This window comes from Myotis brandtii, unplaced genomic scaffold (genome assembly GCF_000412655.1).
Source record: "Myotis brandtii unplaced genomic scaffold, ASM41265v1 scaffold520, whole genome shotgun sequence".
Taxonomy (NCBI): domain Eukaryota; kingdom Metazoa; phylum Chordata; class Mammalia; order Chiroptera; family Vespertilionidae; genus Myotis; species Myotis brandtii.
The window spans coordinates 1878463-1893629 of record NW_005369827.1 but is presented as its reverse complement, the minus strand read 5'-3'; the positions used below and the strand labels follow the sequence as shown (position 1 = coordinate 1893629).

General features: G+C 50.0%; 1 protein-coding gene across 11 annotated transcripts in view; it reads left to right on the top strand.

Moving 5' to 3' along the window:
- The window catches only part of APBB2 (amyloid beta (A4) precursor protein-binding, family B, member 2), a 261166-nt gene that overhangs the window by 182763 nt on the left and 63236 nt on the right, over nucleotides 1-15167 (top strand). For all 11 annotated transcript variants that reach the window (XM_014548710.1, XM_005877464.2, XM_005877467.2 and 8 more), the window contains 2 exons: nucleotides 11680-11826; nucleotides 14629-14756. In XM_014548710.1, the coding sequence (XP_014404196.1) occupies nucleotides 11680-11826; nucleotides 14629-14756 (275 nt within the window). The remainder of the gene's footprint in view (nucleotides 1-11679; nucleotides 11827-14628; nucleotides 14757-15167) is intronic.

Here is a 15167-nt window from a genome sequence, read left to right as displayed (position 1 = left end):
CTTTGCCCCAGGAGTAAAGAGCCCACAGTTCCCTCAGTACAGGGTTCCTTGTTTTAACATCATTTTCCTTGGGAAGTTCACTGTTACCATTCTCCAAATTTTCCTCATAATTCCAAACCCCCCACCTTTTTCTTGATACCCTATGTAAAAGGACAACTTGGCTGGCATTTGTCCCACAGTCATTCAGATAATTCAAGCTCTGGCCAGTGTGGCTCAGTTGGTAGGAGTGTCATCCCATACACCAAAAGGTCACAGGTTTGATTCCCACTCAGGGCATATGCCCAGGTTGCAAATTTGATCCCTGATCAGGGCAAGTGCAGGAGGCAACTGATTAATGTTTCTCTCTCACATTGATGTCTCTCTGTTAGAAGTGGACACAGGAAACTGGAGATCTGCCAGTGGCCCACAGCGACCTTCAGGGTTGCATTCCATGTGGAACACCATCCCGTCCTTCTAGAGGTCTCCGGGGACCTCTCTGAGAAGGACGGGAAGGCTGCAGAGGCACACGTGGCCGTGCTCAGTGACTGTGTAGCAGGTGCCGATGTGCTGCACGGTATGCTGTGTAGAATGAGGTAAGGTGGACTGGCCAGCACCGGGCACACCGCACTGTTAAAAAGTCAAGATTTCCTGAAGACATAAAAATGACTATTATTGTGTGCCCTCTTTTACGTGCTGGCACCCTCTCCTTCAAAAGGTAAGGATTCTTCCCAAAGAAATTTGAAAAGTGGGATGGTCGAGGCCCTAATCACTGCCATGCAGTGAGTTTCACAGAGATTGCATTTTGCAGACAGAATCATAACCTAAACACAGAATGAACTGGTGACGCTGGCGTAGGAACCGTTGTTGAAACAGGAGGTTCACTGGGGACAATGAACTCGTCAAACTGTTTTGGAAGCTTTGCCCCAGCAGTAAAGAGCCCACAGTTCCCTGAGTACAGGGTTCCTTGTTTTAACATCATTTTCCTTAGGATGTTCACTATTACCATTCTCCAAATTTTCCTCATAATTCCAAACCCCCCACCTTTTTCTTGATACCCTATGTAGAAGGACAACTTGGCTGGCATTTGTCCCACAGTCATTCAGATAATTCAAGCTCTGGCCAGTGTGGCTCAGTTGGTAGGAGTGTCATCCCATACACCAAAAGGTCACAGGTTTGATTCCCACTCAGGGCATATGCCCAGGTTGCAAATTTGATCCCTGATCAGGGCAAGTGCAGGAGGCAACTGATTAATGTTTCTCTCTCACATTGATGTCTCTCTCTCTTTTACCCTTCCCCCTCTCTCTAAAAATCAATGAAAAAAATGTCCTTAGGTGAGGATTTAAAAAAAATAATAGTAATAATAATTCAAGATACCCTTTTCATTCTTCTCTGAAAAAATAATGTAATTTTATAATATGATGTAATATATATTATATAAATGTATAATTTGTAATTCATAGGACTCATGCTGCTCTGATTAGTTTTGGCGATTGTTCTCTGGCTACTCTGTATCTTCTCATTAGAAGAAAAAAGTAATCAGCAGATATTAAGTGCTGATGATGTACTTGGCACTCACCTAGGCATTGTGAGTTTGAAAAATACATGTTTACAGGGGTCTTTGATCTCAGGTGGCTCCCGGGGAGGCCACAGTGGGTAATGGAAGGGGCACTGTGTTAAGGATCAGGAGACCCCACACTCACCGTACCTGCCACTTAGAGTCTCGGAGGCCTTGGGCACGTCACTTCTTCTTGCTGGACCTCATTGATCAAGCAAAGAGGACAAGAAAGGCTTTGAGTTCAGCTCTGAACACAAGGCTCAGAGGCCATCTGGGGAGCTGGCATTAATTCAGAGAATAGCAGAGCATTAAGAGATGAGCTGCTGAGGATCTACCGTGGGAGTTCAGGAAAAGCAGAGATAGGTTTTGGCATGAGGCTTCCCCTTGCACTTGAGCCAACAATCTGGCTCAGATCACTAGACCCAGCCCAAGACCACTCAGGAAGCAGAGTCCCAGTTGTACTGCAGGTGGCAGTAACAAGCCCCAGGCAACAGCAGGCGCTGTTCCGGCTGGTCCCAATCTGGGAGCCCTGGCCTGTGCAGGGAGCCGGCAAAAGTCTGCAGTGTGGCCCAGCCGCACCATGGCGCTGAGGCTGCAGGCTGTGTATGCTGGATAATGTGAACTTTTCTCTCCTTCCTTCTGATCCTTCCTGGCTCGTTCTGGCAGTAACAAGCCCCAGGCAACAGCAGGCGCTGTTCCTGCTGGTCCCAGTCTGGTAGCCCTGGCCTGTGCAGGGAGCCGGCTAAAGTCTGCAGTGTGGCCCAGCCGCACCCATGGCGCTGAGGCTGCAGGCTTGTGTATGCTGGATAATGGGAACTTTTCTCTCCTTCCTTCTGATCCTTCCTGGCTCATTCTCCTCACCCTGGGCTTCTCTCTGGGCCCTGTCTCTGTCCAGGCTTGTCTCCGCAAGCGGCTTACTTCCTGGTGACCACCTCAAGGCTTTGTGGCAGGATCCAATCTGCAGTCACTTCTCTTGGAATTTGGGGAATCCATCGCCTTCCAACACTCTGGGTCCCTCCTCCCCTCAGTCATTGTGTGTGATCACCAGGGTTGGTCAGCCGTGCTTGCTCTCAGGTTTCCGGTTTCTGGGGCTACCGGGCTTCCGTAAGGCTCTATCCATCTTTTCTTGTGTCCACACACACACAAAGCGCGAGTATATTTGAGACACTGGTACGTCGCCTACTTGGAACAGAAGCCAACCGTGTAAGTTACAGTGGGCTAAAGCTGTTTCATCCTAATAGAAACCCATCTTGCATTTTGAGGAGCTCAGCTCAGCTAAACGGTAAGAGCTGCCAGTCTCCAGGTGAGGAACAAAGTGGGAAATCGCTGCCTGAGGAACTCGACATGTTTCTCAAACAGGTTTGTCATCGGCAGCACTGCTTCGTGCCTGCCTGCGAGCCGAGGCCGCGAGAGGTCTCTCTTGGCCTGTCTGTCTTCAGATAAAGCCCGAGATACGTCTATTCCTCAGACACCTCGTCATCGCTGGGATCAGGCTCCCAGCCTTTATTCTAACCAATTGCTGAAAATGTCCTTCTTTTTAATATCAGAGCTGTGCACATGCATTCCTCCCCTAAGAACTCAGTGTACCTCATGTAAAGCAAATTCTCTAAAACAACTTCTTAAAATTCTTCTTTTTCCTTGAATTGCCATACACGTCTTGCAAGAGCATCTATTCCTACTCCCTTCATCTTTGCATTCACAGTAAGTACCGGCTGGTCAGGGACCATTGCAGGAAGTGGTAGTTACTCGCGGATCCTTTAACGGTGGCCTCCACTCTCTCGAGGCCCCATCGCGCCCACTCCACCCGGCACAAGGCAGGCCTCATTTTTACTAGCGGCCACTCTGGAAAATGCTCTCACTAGGTACTCATTTATGAAATGAGGTGGTCGGACTCTAGCGTCCCCAGAGCCGTGTGTGCCGTGGGTCTCCGCCGTGGTTAAGTGCCTTTCCCCAGGACTATGCTGCAAATTCTAGGAATCAGCTCAGAAGGGACCTAGGACAGCGTGAATGCTCTCTCCGGTTGGTAACAGCAGTGCTTTTAATTGAGGTTTTGTAGGCCTTTGCACTTGATGAGCTCACGGAGCTCATGTCAGACACCTTGTAAAAACGTCACGGATTTATTGGTGAGTAGTGCAATGAAGCCTTTCTTATAAACCAACAATAAAAATGCAGTCAGTCCGATGATGCCGATAATTGGAGCTAACTTTTACGTACCGCTCACACCTGACTTCACACGTGTGCGCTCCTTTCACCCTGACGGCAGGCTCTCTGCCTGGGGCGGGGGTGCTGCAGGCCAGGTCCTGCTTTCATGTAATTTCATTCCAGTGTCGAGAGAGAAAGAGCTAAACAAGTGGAATATAAGTGCCTCCGATGAAAGTCCTTGCCGTGGAGGAAAATAACTCAGGGAAGAGAGCTCGGTGGTCCCGGGAGGAGGGTTTAATAGTCAGGGAAGGCCTCCTGAGAGGTGACATCGAGGAAGAGGTGAGGGAGGGACCAAGTAGATGACGGGGAGAGCCCAGGTAAGCCGGGCCTGGAGGAGGGGATCAGCCCAGAGGCCGGTGTGGCTGGAGCCCAGTGAGTGACAATGGGGTCAGGAAGGGACAGTGTCTGAGGGGTACTTTAGTGTGGGAAGAGTCCTGAGCGAGCTTTTAGCCCAAACCCTCTCCCTCTTGAACTCCCTCCTTCTCCTCTCTCATTTGTCAGATGAGGAACATTAGCCTAGCAGGTGATGTCCTGAAAGTCACCAGTTAGTAGCACCAGGACAAGAACCCAGGGTTTCCTGGTTCCTTGTCCCACCTACACCCTCCTACACCAAGACCTAGGGAGCGTGAGAGTCATTCAGTTCACCTTCACTACCCCTTGCCTGGGGTGAAGGGCAGATGCAGCTATTTCTCACTATTTGTAGTCGTTCTATGAAGGCGCAACCACAATAAATTAGCAAATCCTGAACCATTTCCCCAGGGGCCATGCAAGGTTAGGTTGCCTCCGATGAAAGTCCTTGCCGTGGAGGAAAATAACTCAGGGAAGAGAGCTCGGTGGTCCCGGGAGGAGGGTTTAATAGTCAGGGAAGGCCTCCTGAGAGGTGACATCGAGGAAGAGGTGAGGGAGGGACCAAGTAGATGACGGGGAGAGCCCAGGTAAGCCGGGCCTGGAGGAGGGGGGATCAGCCCGGAGGCCGGTGTGGCTGGAGCCCAGTCAGTGACAATGGGGTCAGGAAGGGACACGGTGTCTGAGGGGTACTTTAGTGTGGGAGGAGTCCTGAGCGAGCTTTTAGCCCAAACCTTTCTCCCTCTCGAACTCCCTCCTTCTCCTCTCTCATTTGTCAGATGAGGAACATGAGGCCTAGCAGGTGATGTCCTGAAAGTCACCAGTTAGTAGCAGCACCAGGACAAGAACCCAGGGTTTCCTGGTTCCTTGTCCCACCTACACCCTCCTACACCAAGATCTAGGAAGCATGAGAGTCATTCAGTTCACCTTCACTACCCCTTGAAGGGCAGATGCAGCCATTTCTCACTATTTGTAGTCATTCTGTGAAGGTGCAACCACAATAAATTAGCAAATACTGAACCATTTCCCCAGGGGACATGCAAGGTTAGGCTCCTGTGAGCCTCCTGTCACTACATTTGCATCAACCCATCAATGCATAGCCTTGTTTTGTGTGTGATTCTGTGTAAAGATGCCTTCCTTTTATTCAGGACCCGAGTGGCACCATTCTTAGTGAAGACATCTTGGGCCCATTTTAGAGCAGGGGGTCGATGAGTCCTGAATTGCCTCAGACTCCGCCTGAGAGCACACTTATGGCTAACTGCTGATGAGAATGATACTCTTGTTTATTTGAGTATTGCAATTCCCGTATTACAAGTAGACTTGTCTCTAGTTGAGAGTGGACTGTGTAAAACCCCATCTCTCCAGTGTCCCCACTCTGGCTGTTCCCTGCTGCCTCGGTCCCCAGCCCCAGCCCGGAGGGCACAGCCTGACTCCTGACTTGAGGCCTCTCTGCTCCTCTCTCTGAACCATGCATCTCCCCTAGAGCTCACCTGGCCATCTCGCTTCCCCCAGCAAAATAACATGGCCCACTCTACGTGCAAGGCTTGGGTAGTCACGATGGTTTTACTCTACACTTACTCTGCAAATAGCATTTCTCAGCTTTTGGCCGCAGACATGGACCCTGTGGTGTAAGTCAGCCGTGTGGACCGGAGAACTCACCCCCAGTCTCTTCCAGGACTCCCGTAGGGAAGACTAAAATACCGTTTACACTTTCTGGGAGGAAGGATGGTTTCCCAGTAGTGGGGACATCTGCTGCTCCTCTGCAGGAATAGAGACGGGTCCGCCAGCCTAGCTTCTTGGCCTGGACCTGCACGGGCTCTCACTCAAGCTCTGAGAGTGTGGGCTGGGAATCCGGTGTTTGCTGCCACAGACCCAGCTTTTGTTGGCATTCGAGTGTCTCCAGCAGGAACTTCTGCTTTTGTGCAACATGTTCACTGTTCCACCCGGAGAAGTTTCTGTGGTGACTGTCAGATCCTTTCTCAGAGATGCTTCGTGGTGACTCTGAGCTGCCTTGGGCCTTGGGCTATGATGAAAATGGCTGTGCCAGCTCCCTGCCAGGGTTCGGCACACACCCCTTGAATCCTCACAGCACTACCTACAAGGGCAGGGTTATCCCTCCAAGGATGCAAAACTGGCGACAATTAACTTGGCAAGGGCACAGCCGGGAAGTGGTGGTCCAGGGCTCCTAACCAGATCTGGTCCCCTCTTGCCACCAGCCCTCGGTCTGTCTCCAGCTCACGTGTCTTCATTTGACACTAACGTTACGAAGCATGAAGTATGTGCTGGGCCCTCTTGAGTAGTGGGCGATCTGAGGGCCACAGAACAGGCCTGGCCTCAAAGAGCCTCCTTTGGATGGAGGGTCCTGTTTATAGAACATCTAACGTAGAAGAAAGAGCAATGGGATCGGGACTAGGCTGGACATCCCGCTGGTCCTCAGGTGGGTCACTGCACTGAGCTGGTTTCTTCAGGATAATGGCCTACCCTCAGGACTAACCCTCTGATGGAACTCTAGCTGCTGCGTACTTTCTGTGTGACCCTGGGCAGTTCACTAAGTTCTCTGAGCCTCGGTTTCTTGCATAGAAAATAGCAAATGTAGCTCATACTTTGTAGGGTTGGGGGAACATGTGCTACGTGTCGTGAAGCATGTAGTAATTGGAAAATGGTCCATGATTGTCAGTGCCATCCTTCACGCTTTTCCCACCAGGTGTAGGCTCTTAATTTTGTATAGAAAATACTCAGCACAGAATATATAAAATTCTCGGTAAATGGTCACCGCTAGTAAGATGGCGACAATCACGTGAACATGTGCAGTGTGATACGCCTGCAAGTTTGGGTTGAAGTATGCATATACACATAACCTGTCCTGGGACATTTGAAACATTGGGCTAAGTCTCTTGGTTGAACCCTCCTCCACTCAGCTTTTCCATTGATAAAAATAGGCCTCAGAAGAGCAGCCTGGCTCCTGGGCAGGACATGACTCATACAGTTAACTGTGTTCGCACTAAATCACAACCCAGAGGCCTGTCTCTGGCACGCTGGCCATGCATCTCCAAGGGCCCTGGCCGCTGGGATGCGGAATTGGGCTCCTCTGCTTGCGTCTTCGCTCAGCGGCCTGCAGTGGGCTGGTCACTAGAAACAGGAGTGGGTTTTCTCTCGAGAACAAATCCTCCTGTTAGCCAACCCAAGCATCCAGTTAGACATGTTTCTCTCTGGAAATTAATAAATTGACATTCTGGTTTTTATTTTTAAACTTATATTGTTAATAATGTGATGACAGTTCAGTCTACTCAGCATGTTAAGGAAGAGTGACAGTGGGCCAGGCATTGTAGAGGATTTGTCGTTGCTGGGAGCACCGCTGTTCTTGAACAGCAGGAAGCCTTTGGTATAAGAGAAGGAGCAGCACTCTAGCTGAGGAGGCCCCGAGGCCCCAGCCCCACACTGGGCTGACCCTTGGCCCCGCCCTCAGGTTGTCCCTGAGCCTAACAACAGGCCATCACAGAACACTGTGTGAACAGCAGTGTTGCGGACAGAACACAGGCCTCAGTTGATTGCAGCTGTATTTCCCCTGTCTCCATGGAGATGCCTTACCTTCAGTATCTGTTACCAGGGGTTGGGGGTTGGGGAGGGAAGGAAAAAAGGAGGGGGAAGGAAGGAAAGAAGGAACTGTGGTGGCACCCCTGCTGGACAGTGTGCACATGGCAGATTCTCGAGCCCTACCCTCACTCACTGAGTCAGAAACCATGGGGACGGGCCCAGTTTTCTGCGTTTTAACAAAGCCCTCTAGGTGGTGTGCTCACACATACCACGATCTACGGTACCTCCCCTCCACTCCATGTGCTAGCTTGGCTAAAATCGGTTAAACTAGAAAAATCGTTAAAATCCACACATAGAAAAGAATTAAATGTATCAATCCTATATAATAAAAGGCCAGCGACCATAAGTGTAACGACCGGAATGACCGCTTGACCAGTCGCTATGAGGTGGGGGGCTGGCAAGGGGAACCGGGTGGCTGGTGGTGACAGGGGGCGGGATCCAGGGCCGGTGAGGGGAACCAGCAAGGGGAACCAGATGACTGGCAGGGGCGGTGGGGGCGGGACCAGGGGCTGGCGAGTGGGTGGAAGATGGGTCTGATCACAGGCTAGGCCTAGGGACCCTACCCGCACACAATTTTGTGCGCTGGGCCTCTAGTAATAGTAATAATGAACATTATTGAGTTCTTACTGTATGCCAGGTAGTATACTAAGCACTCTACTGGCATTTTACCTCATTTAGTCCTCACAGTGGTACTGTAAAGTATAGGTACTATTTTTAGTCCCATTTTACAGATGAAGAAACTGAGACTTAGAAACCTGAAGTGACTTGCCCAGAGTCAGCAGCTAGTAAATAGCAAGGTTATGACTGAATCCAGATTCATCTGATGGCACAGTGCATACTCTAAACCATTACTCATTTTTGCTCTTTTGGTTAAGAACTATTGAAGAACAAGCATCAATCCAAGTGCAACTAGTGAGCTTTATTCAAAAATTGAAAAAGCATTTTTAAAGGCAGTTTTATTACATATTTTGAATTCTTCCCATACTCTGAAATGAGTCTTCCCAGAGCTGATCAGTATGGAAACCATTAAATACACACACACACACACACACACACGTCCCGCCCAAAGGAAAAGTGATGGTGGTTATAAACCTTCCAGGGCACACGGGGGCAGCACGAAACAGCACAGGTTTCTCTTTGCCACTCCATCCTTGGGAGGAAGCTGAGCGCATTCCCTGATGGACCTCAGTTATTCCCCATAGCCCACTTTTCTTTTGCTCTGGTGGTGAAGCTTTCCAAATCAGAAACTAAACTGCAAGAGCAGGATTGCACAAGGAAAATCACTTAAAATAAAATCTTTATAATAATATATTTAGGGCTTTTGTTTTCTCTTTATCAGCATGACAAAACAATATACTTAATGTGCTGTGGTCCGATTAGTTAGCCATTTGCATTTCTTAGGCAAGAAAAATACCCTTGATATTTTTCAGTGAGCTGGTTGAGTTTGAAATCCAGGTGTTCTTGGACTCAAGGGACAAAAAGCAGCCAGTATTTTTGTTTCTTACCTTACTTATTGTTAATAAATTCTTTTGGGTATTCATAGTCTGTAGGATTTTGTAGTAAGCAATTAGAGGAAGTGAAAAAAATATGATCCTGGCTTCTAGTTTTAAGGACATCCCACATTAATACTGGTTTCTTAGGGTTCAAACCCAGGATCACCAAGACACTCTGCTCCTAGTAGCTTCTGTTGATCTTGAACCCCATTTCCACTTGGGCACATCTCGGTATCCTGTCCAAGCCTATTTCCATACCAGAGGCTGAGTGGCTGGAATTTTGACTAGAGTGACTGTAATAACTTATTATTCAAACTGGGAGCTGCTCTTAATGATTTTGCCACAACAACAGACATGAGCCAGAGCCATCCTGGGGACAACTGAAATGAGTGGTCACCCTAAGTACCAATGTTCCGCTCCTGTCAGTCTCCCCTTTGACGACCCTCGTTAAGATTTATGCGGCACTGTATTCATTCGCTCTTTCACTCAACACATGTTCATTGAGTGTTTTCTACATGCGGGCTCTCTTGCTATATTACATTGTTTTCTCCTAGTGAGAACCCTGAGAGTCAACAATCGTTATTCCTATTTTTAGAAATGAAAAAAAAATTGGGACTTTGTATATTACTTTCCCACAATCACAGTACCAGTACATCTAAGAGCTAAGATTTGAATCCAGACAATCCCTACTCTAGAGCCATGCACTCAAAACTGCATTGAGCCCTAGCTGATTTGGCTCAGTGGATAGAGCGCTGGCCTGCAGACTGAAGGGCCCCGGGTTCGATTCCGGTCAAGGGCACATGCCCGGGTTGCAGGCTGGATCCCCAGTAGGGGGCGTGCAGGAGGCAGCCTATCAATGACTCCCTATCATCATTGGTGTTTCTATTGCTCTCTCCTCTCCCTTCCTCTCCCTGAAATTAATAAAGACATATTTTTTAAAAAACAACAAAAACCTGTAATGACATCGAGCAGTTGCGCTGCAGTGGGCACACACACCGGCAGAGGGATGTGAGGGCATCTCCCAGACCTCTCCCCAGGACACAGGGCCATGAGGAGCTTTCGCAGTCATCGCAGGGGTAACCTCTTTTTTGGTGTATTTGTAAATGGCCCATAGGCACCATCAGCATGTGGCAGCGGTTCTGCTCCGGTGGTCACACAGGTACCTCAGTACTTAGGATGGGAGGATCCTCATTCACTGGGCTTACGTAGGTTGCCTTTGGTAATTGTGTGTGTGTGTGTGTGTGTGTGTTTCCCCTGAGATACTGTGATTAACAACTCGGGAAAGAGTCTGGGCCAGGAGGCTGAGACAGGGAAGGTTGAACTGGACTGAAGGGGTCACTTTGGGACAATTGGCTGCGTTTCTTCATTTTATTGTGACATTCACTTTGGGAAACTTTACAAAATGCTCTCCCCCCCCCCCCCCCCCCATCTCAGGAAGGTGGTCTCTTCCACTGATGCAAGCTCAGAGGGACCCAACCCTCCGAGGGGGATAAGGGGCCCGGGCTGCAGGGTCAGGTGAGGGACCCAGTCCAGCCACCCGGCCACCCTGGTGATGATCTGCAAAGCGGATGCTGCAGGCCGCACGGGTCCCGGGGATTTCTTTCTTTATACGTCTTTGGATTGTTTACGTGTTGTGATATGCATGCGATGCTTTTTATATTACTTTAATTGGATAACTGAACTTTTAAAAGACAAGGAGCGTCATCTCAAAATATCTCCAAATGATAAAAGAACAAATGGAGCTTGTGCTTTAAGGTGTCTCACGAGCCCGGCCATTCTGCAGGCTTCGCGGGATATGGTGCTCATAACAAGCGGTAGACGCTGGGACCGACTGTCATGGAAGCACATTTTCCCTGTTTCCCTCCACTTCTGGGCATTAGAGGATACATTTTGCCTCGTTGTTATTAAAGTGCCTAACACGGACTTGATTCATTCTCTCTCCCATTGTCTTTTTCTAGGTGCTAACAACTAACATTATTGTGACATTCACTTTGGGAAACTTTAAACCTCAAAGTGAGGTTTGCACTTCTTACGATGAAAAAAACTGCCTTCTAATAGATAAATGAGCTTAGAAGTTTTTATAATTCCACTTCTAGTTATCTATTCTAAGAAAAAAATCTGAGCACACACACAGAAAGTTAGGCAAGAAGATATTTATCACTACACTTTCTAATAGCAAAAAAGTCACAGTGTAATTTTCCAACAATAGGGATGGGGAGAACGGGGTCCTAATATATGGTGCCGACGAGGTTTGACTTTGGGTGGTGGGCCCATGGTGTAATATACAGCTCTTGTAACATAGTAACCCACACCCGAACCTACATGTTCATGTTGCCCAATGTCACACCAATAAATTAAATTTTTTTAAAAAATAGGGATGAGATAGAACATGATGTAGCAGCTAAAGGCTCATTAGGAATACCTTGCAGGGGCTTTTATGGTAGATTGATGGAGAGTGACCTGTTACCTATGACCTGTGAGGAATTTCACGTTCCTGACTCTGTCTTCCAGTGTTTTGCTGTGCGCTCCCTGGGATGGGTAGAAATGGCAGAGGACGACCTCGCCCCTGGGAAGAGCAGTGTTGCCGTCAACAACTGCATCCGGCAGCTCTCTTACTGCAAAAATGACATCCGGGACACAGTCGGCATTTGGGGAGAGGTGAGTAACGCGTGGGGGCAAAGAATGGCAGGCTTGGTTCCATCCCTCTGGCTTCGTGGGACGTGGTCCTGAGGGGCGACGGGGGTGCAGCAGGTGCATTTCCCCACAGAGGCAGGTAGTGTGGGCAGGAGGCACCCGTTAGCAGTGTCCGGTCCCAGGGAGGACGGGGCCCTGGGAGAGAACGTTCTCCACGTCTCAGTGACAGGGTCTAACCTGCGATCCCTGAGTCCCCAGGAATTCACTGTGGAGTTTAGGGCCCAGAAAACCCCTTGGATTTGCGTGCACAACTGGACGTGCAAGGATATAAGAAGAAGACCCATGGCCCTCACAAAGTATGTCCTCAAAGGGGAATGTGGCCCCCACACATACACACAGAAGTGTCGATGCGGCCGCTCTAAAAGTTGGAAAAAATTTTCTTTCTAACATATTCTTTATTGACAATCTGAAAGTCAACTTTATACATGAGCTTTGAAATTGAGACCTATCTACTCTTTCTCACTTTGAACCAAGTAATTCCACTTTGAAATATTAGTTGAGATCATTTCAGAAAGGAAAATAATACATATCAATATGAAAGATCCATAGAAATCATGGACATACGAAAAACCGATCCCTGCCGGGCTCTGAGACCTGCCAGCCAGCACACCGGGAGCGTCTCGGAGTAGAGCTGCCACACCAGTCTACCCCGCTTGGTCCCTCCCAGTGGGCAGAGCCTGTTGGCTGTGGGAGGCCCAGCCAAGGTGTTTCAGCTGAACCAGGCCGCAGGAAGTGCATCTCCCAGCTCCTGAGGGGGACTTGACCGCACTGTGGGCCACACCCGGAAAAGCGTGTTTGGATGTCAGGTGGTGACGTCAGCCACAGCGAGCCCCTCAGTCTGTTATCCCTGCAAAGTGTTTGCCATGAAGCAGCGGCACAGAAGGGGGTTGTGCTGGGAGCCATCCACTCGTGGGTCTGGCTGAGGACCTCCTTTAGGCTACAGCCAGTGCTTCAATCTTGGTGGAAAGGGACAGAGAGAAGGCACCAAAAATCCTTAGCAACTCTGTTATCTCAAAGCACATCCCTGGTGGCCCCAGGGGGACCTGGGCCCTGCTCTGCTCTCTGGATCCCCAGTCTCAGCGATCATGCAGCTCCTGGCACTGCTCTGTGGTCTGGAGGCCAGGAGCCCAGCCTGTAGCTGAAGGACAGTGTAGGGTGTCGGCAGCTTGGCTCCTCTTCTTGCTCTGTGAACCGTTGCTCAGCTACTGACCAACATCCGTGAGATGCTGGGCAACTGAATCTCTCCAGGACCCGCACCTCATCACGGTTAACCTGCAAACTAGTTAATGAAGGATTGGCCCTTTGCCCAAGGCCTGGACACAGCTGTGACCTTGAAGTGGCCACATGGGCCCTGTCCCCCTCCCCCACATAAGCTGAATGAGTTGCAGTTCCCCAGCAAGGATGTTTGGGGTGCCGTGGATCTGAGGTAGTGGGCAGCCTGTCGCTCTGACTCCGCAGTCCTGCGCGGGCTGTGCTTTCCACCATGGCTCTCTTCTGGAAACAGCTCCCCTGCCCTTTGGGGAGATTTCAGATGATCCTGGATCACAGACGTAGACTCTCAGCTTACACGTTGGCCAGCAGAGGCACCGAAACCCATGTCTGCCACGGAAGCAATGGAGCTTGTATTCACTCTGAGAACCTTGGATGGGGACCTATAACATCCTTCTCAAATGCCAGGCCTCAGAGGAACTCAGTTGTCCTGCTTTGGGACTTGAAGACCCACCAGGAAGCCTTACCGTTCTCCCAGCCAGGCCTCCCTCGCTTCAGTGTCACAGCACCAGGGGTGACCGTGACCTTCAGGAGGCACAGCCTTTCAGTTGTATATCAGAGTTGAATCATTTCTTAAAATTATGCTTCAGGAATTTCAGGGGGGATAAAGTTGAATAGTTAGCATTCCTGCCCTCAAAGGGCCAACCCCTGTGGGGGGACAGGAGACCGAAGCCGAAAGCCTGAGTGGTGATGTGGGAGAGAAGAAGCCATGACCTCCCCCCCTGCAGTGGTGTATGCATAACCCCCTGTAGCTAACGGCATCACAGGCTGTGTCAGACCTGGAGCAAGGTATTTGCCAGCCACATCACACAGGCATGAAGTGGCATGAGAGGGGAGAAGAGACGGACATCGCTGTGGCTCTGAGAGGCCGTTGAGGGGGCCTGCTGGGGTCTGGCCAGGGGGAGGAATGGGGAGAGCATGGTTGTGTGAGGACGCTGGGCATGGAGCTGGTGGGGGACCAGATTCTCCAGAGAACCCACCTTTTTCTTGAAGATGCAGAAGTGTAAATAATGAAAAATTAGAGCCGCCTAGAAAGCAGGCCAGGGACACTTTCCAGAGGACTTGGGGAGGGAGAGAGAAGTTGGGATGTGAGGAAATATGAAAGATTTATGAACTTTTTACTCAGGAGAGGGTATTTCTCCCTTTAGGACAGCGGTTCTCAACCTGTGGGTCGCGACCCCTTTGGCGGTCAAACGACCCTTTCACAGGAGTCGCCTAAGACCATCCTGCATATCAGATATTTACATTACGATTCATAACAGTAGCAACATTACAGTTATGAAGTAGCAGCGAAAATAATTTTATGGTTGGGGGTCACCACAACATGAGGAACTGTATTTAAAGGGCCAGAAGGTTGAGAATCACTGCTTTAGGAGAACACATTCGAGACCACGGGGTGGCTTCTTTTGCTCGTTGAAAGGACATCCTAGGCAGCCGCAGACCTGGCAAGGGCGTGTGCGCTTCAGAAGGAGGGTAACGGGCTCTCTTTGGTTCCAGGGGAAGGACATGTACCTGATCCTGGAGAACGACACGCTCAGCCTGGTGGACCCCATGGACCGCACGGTGCTCCACTCGCAGCCCATCGTGAGCATCCGCGTGTGGGGCGTGGGCCGCGACAACGGCCGGTGAGTGCCCGGGGGCTGGGCCGCCTGTTCCCTCGCCAGGGGCCCCGGGTGTAGTTCCACACCTGTTGCTGCACTTTGCTGAACATGCAATGACGGTAGACTTCCTTTAGACATGTAAAACATTACAGCTGATTTCTGTCCCCACCGCGGAAGCCCTCCACGCGACTTCCCCTCCTGGTTTCAGTACCTCAAACCTTTTGTCAGTTCTGGATCTGCCTTTGATTTCTGCATGTTTCTCCTCCTGCTCATCCTCATTCAGCGACGTTCTCCCCCAACTCACCAGGCTCCCTGAACCCTCATTTCCTTTCCCCCTGCTCTGCATCCTGTTTTAATCCTCCACTTCGTTCGGTTGGTTCTGGGCCGTTCCCCACACCTCCCCCTGGTACTTTCTCTGCAGAGGGCTGGCTGGGA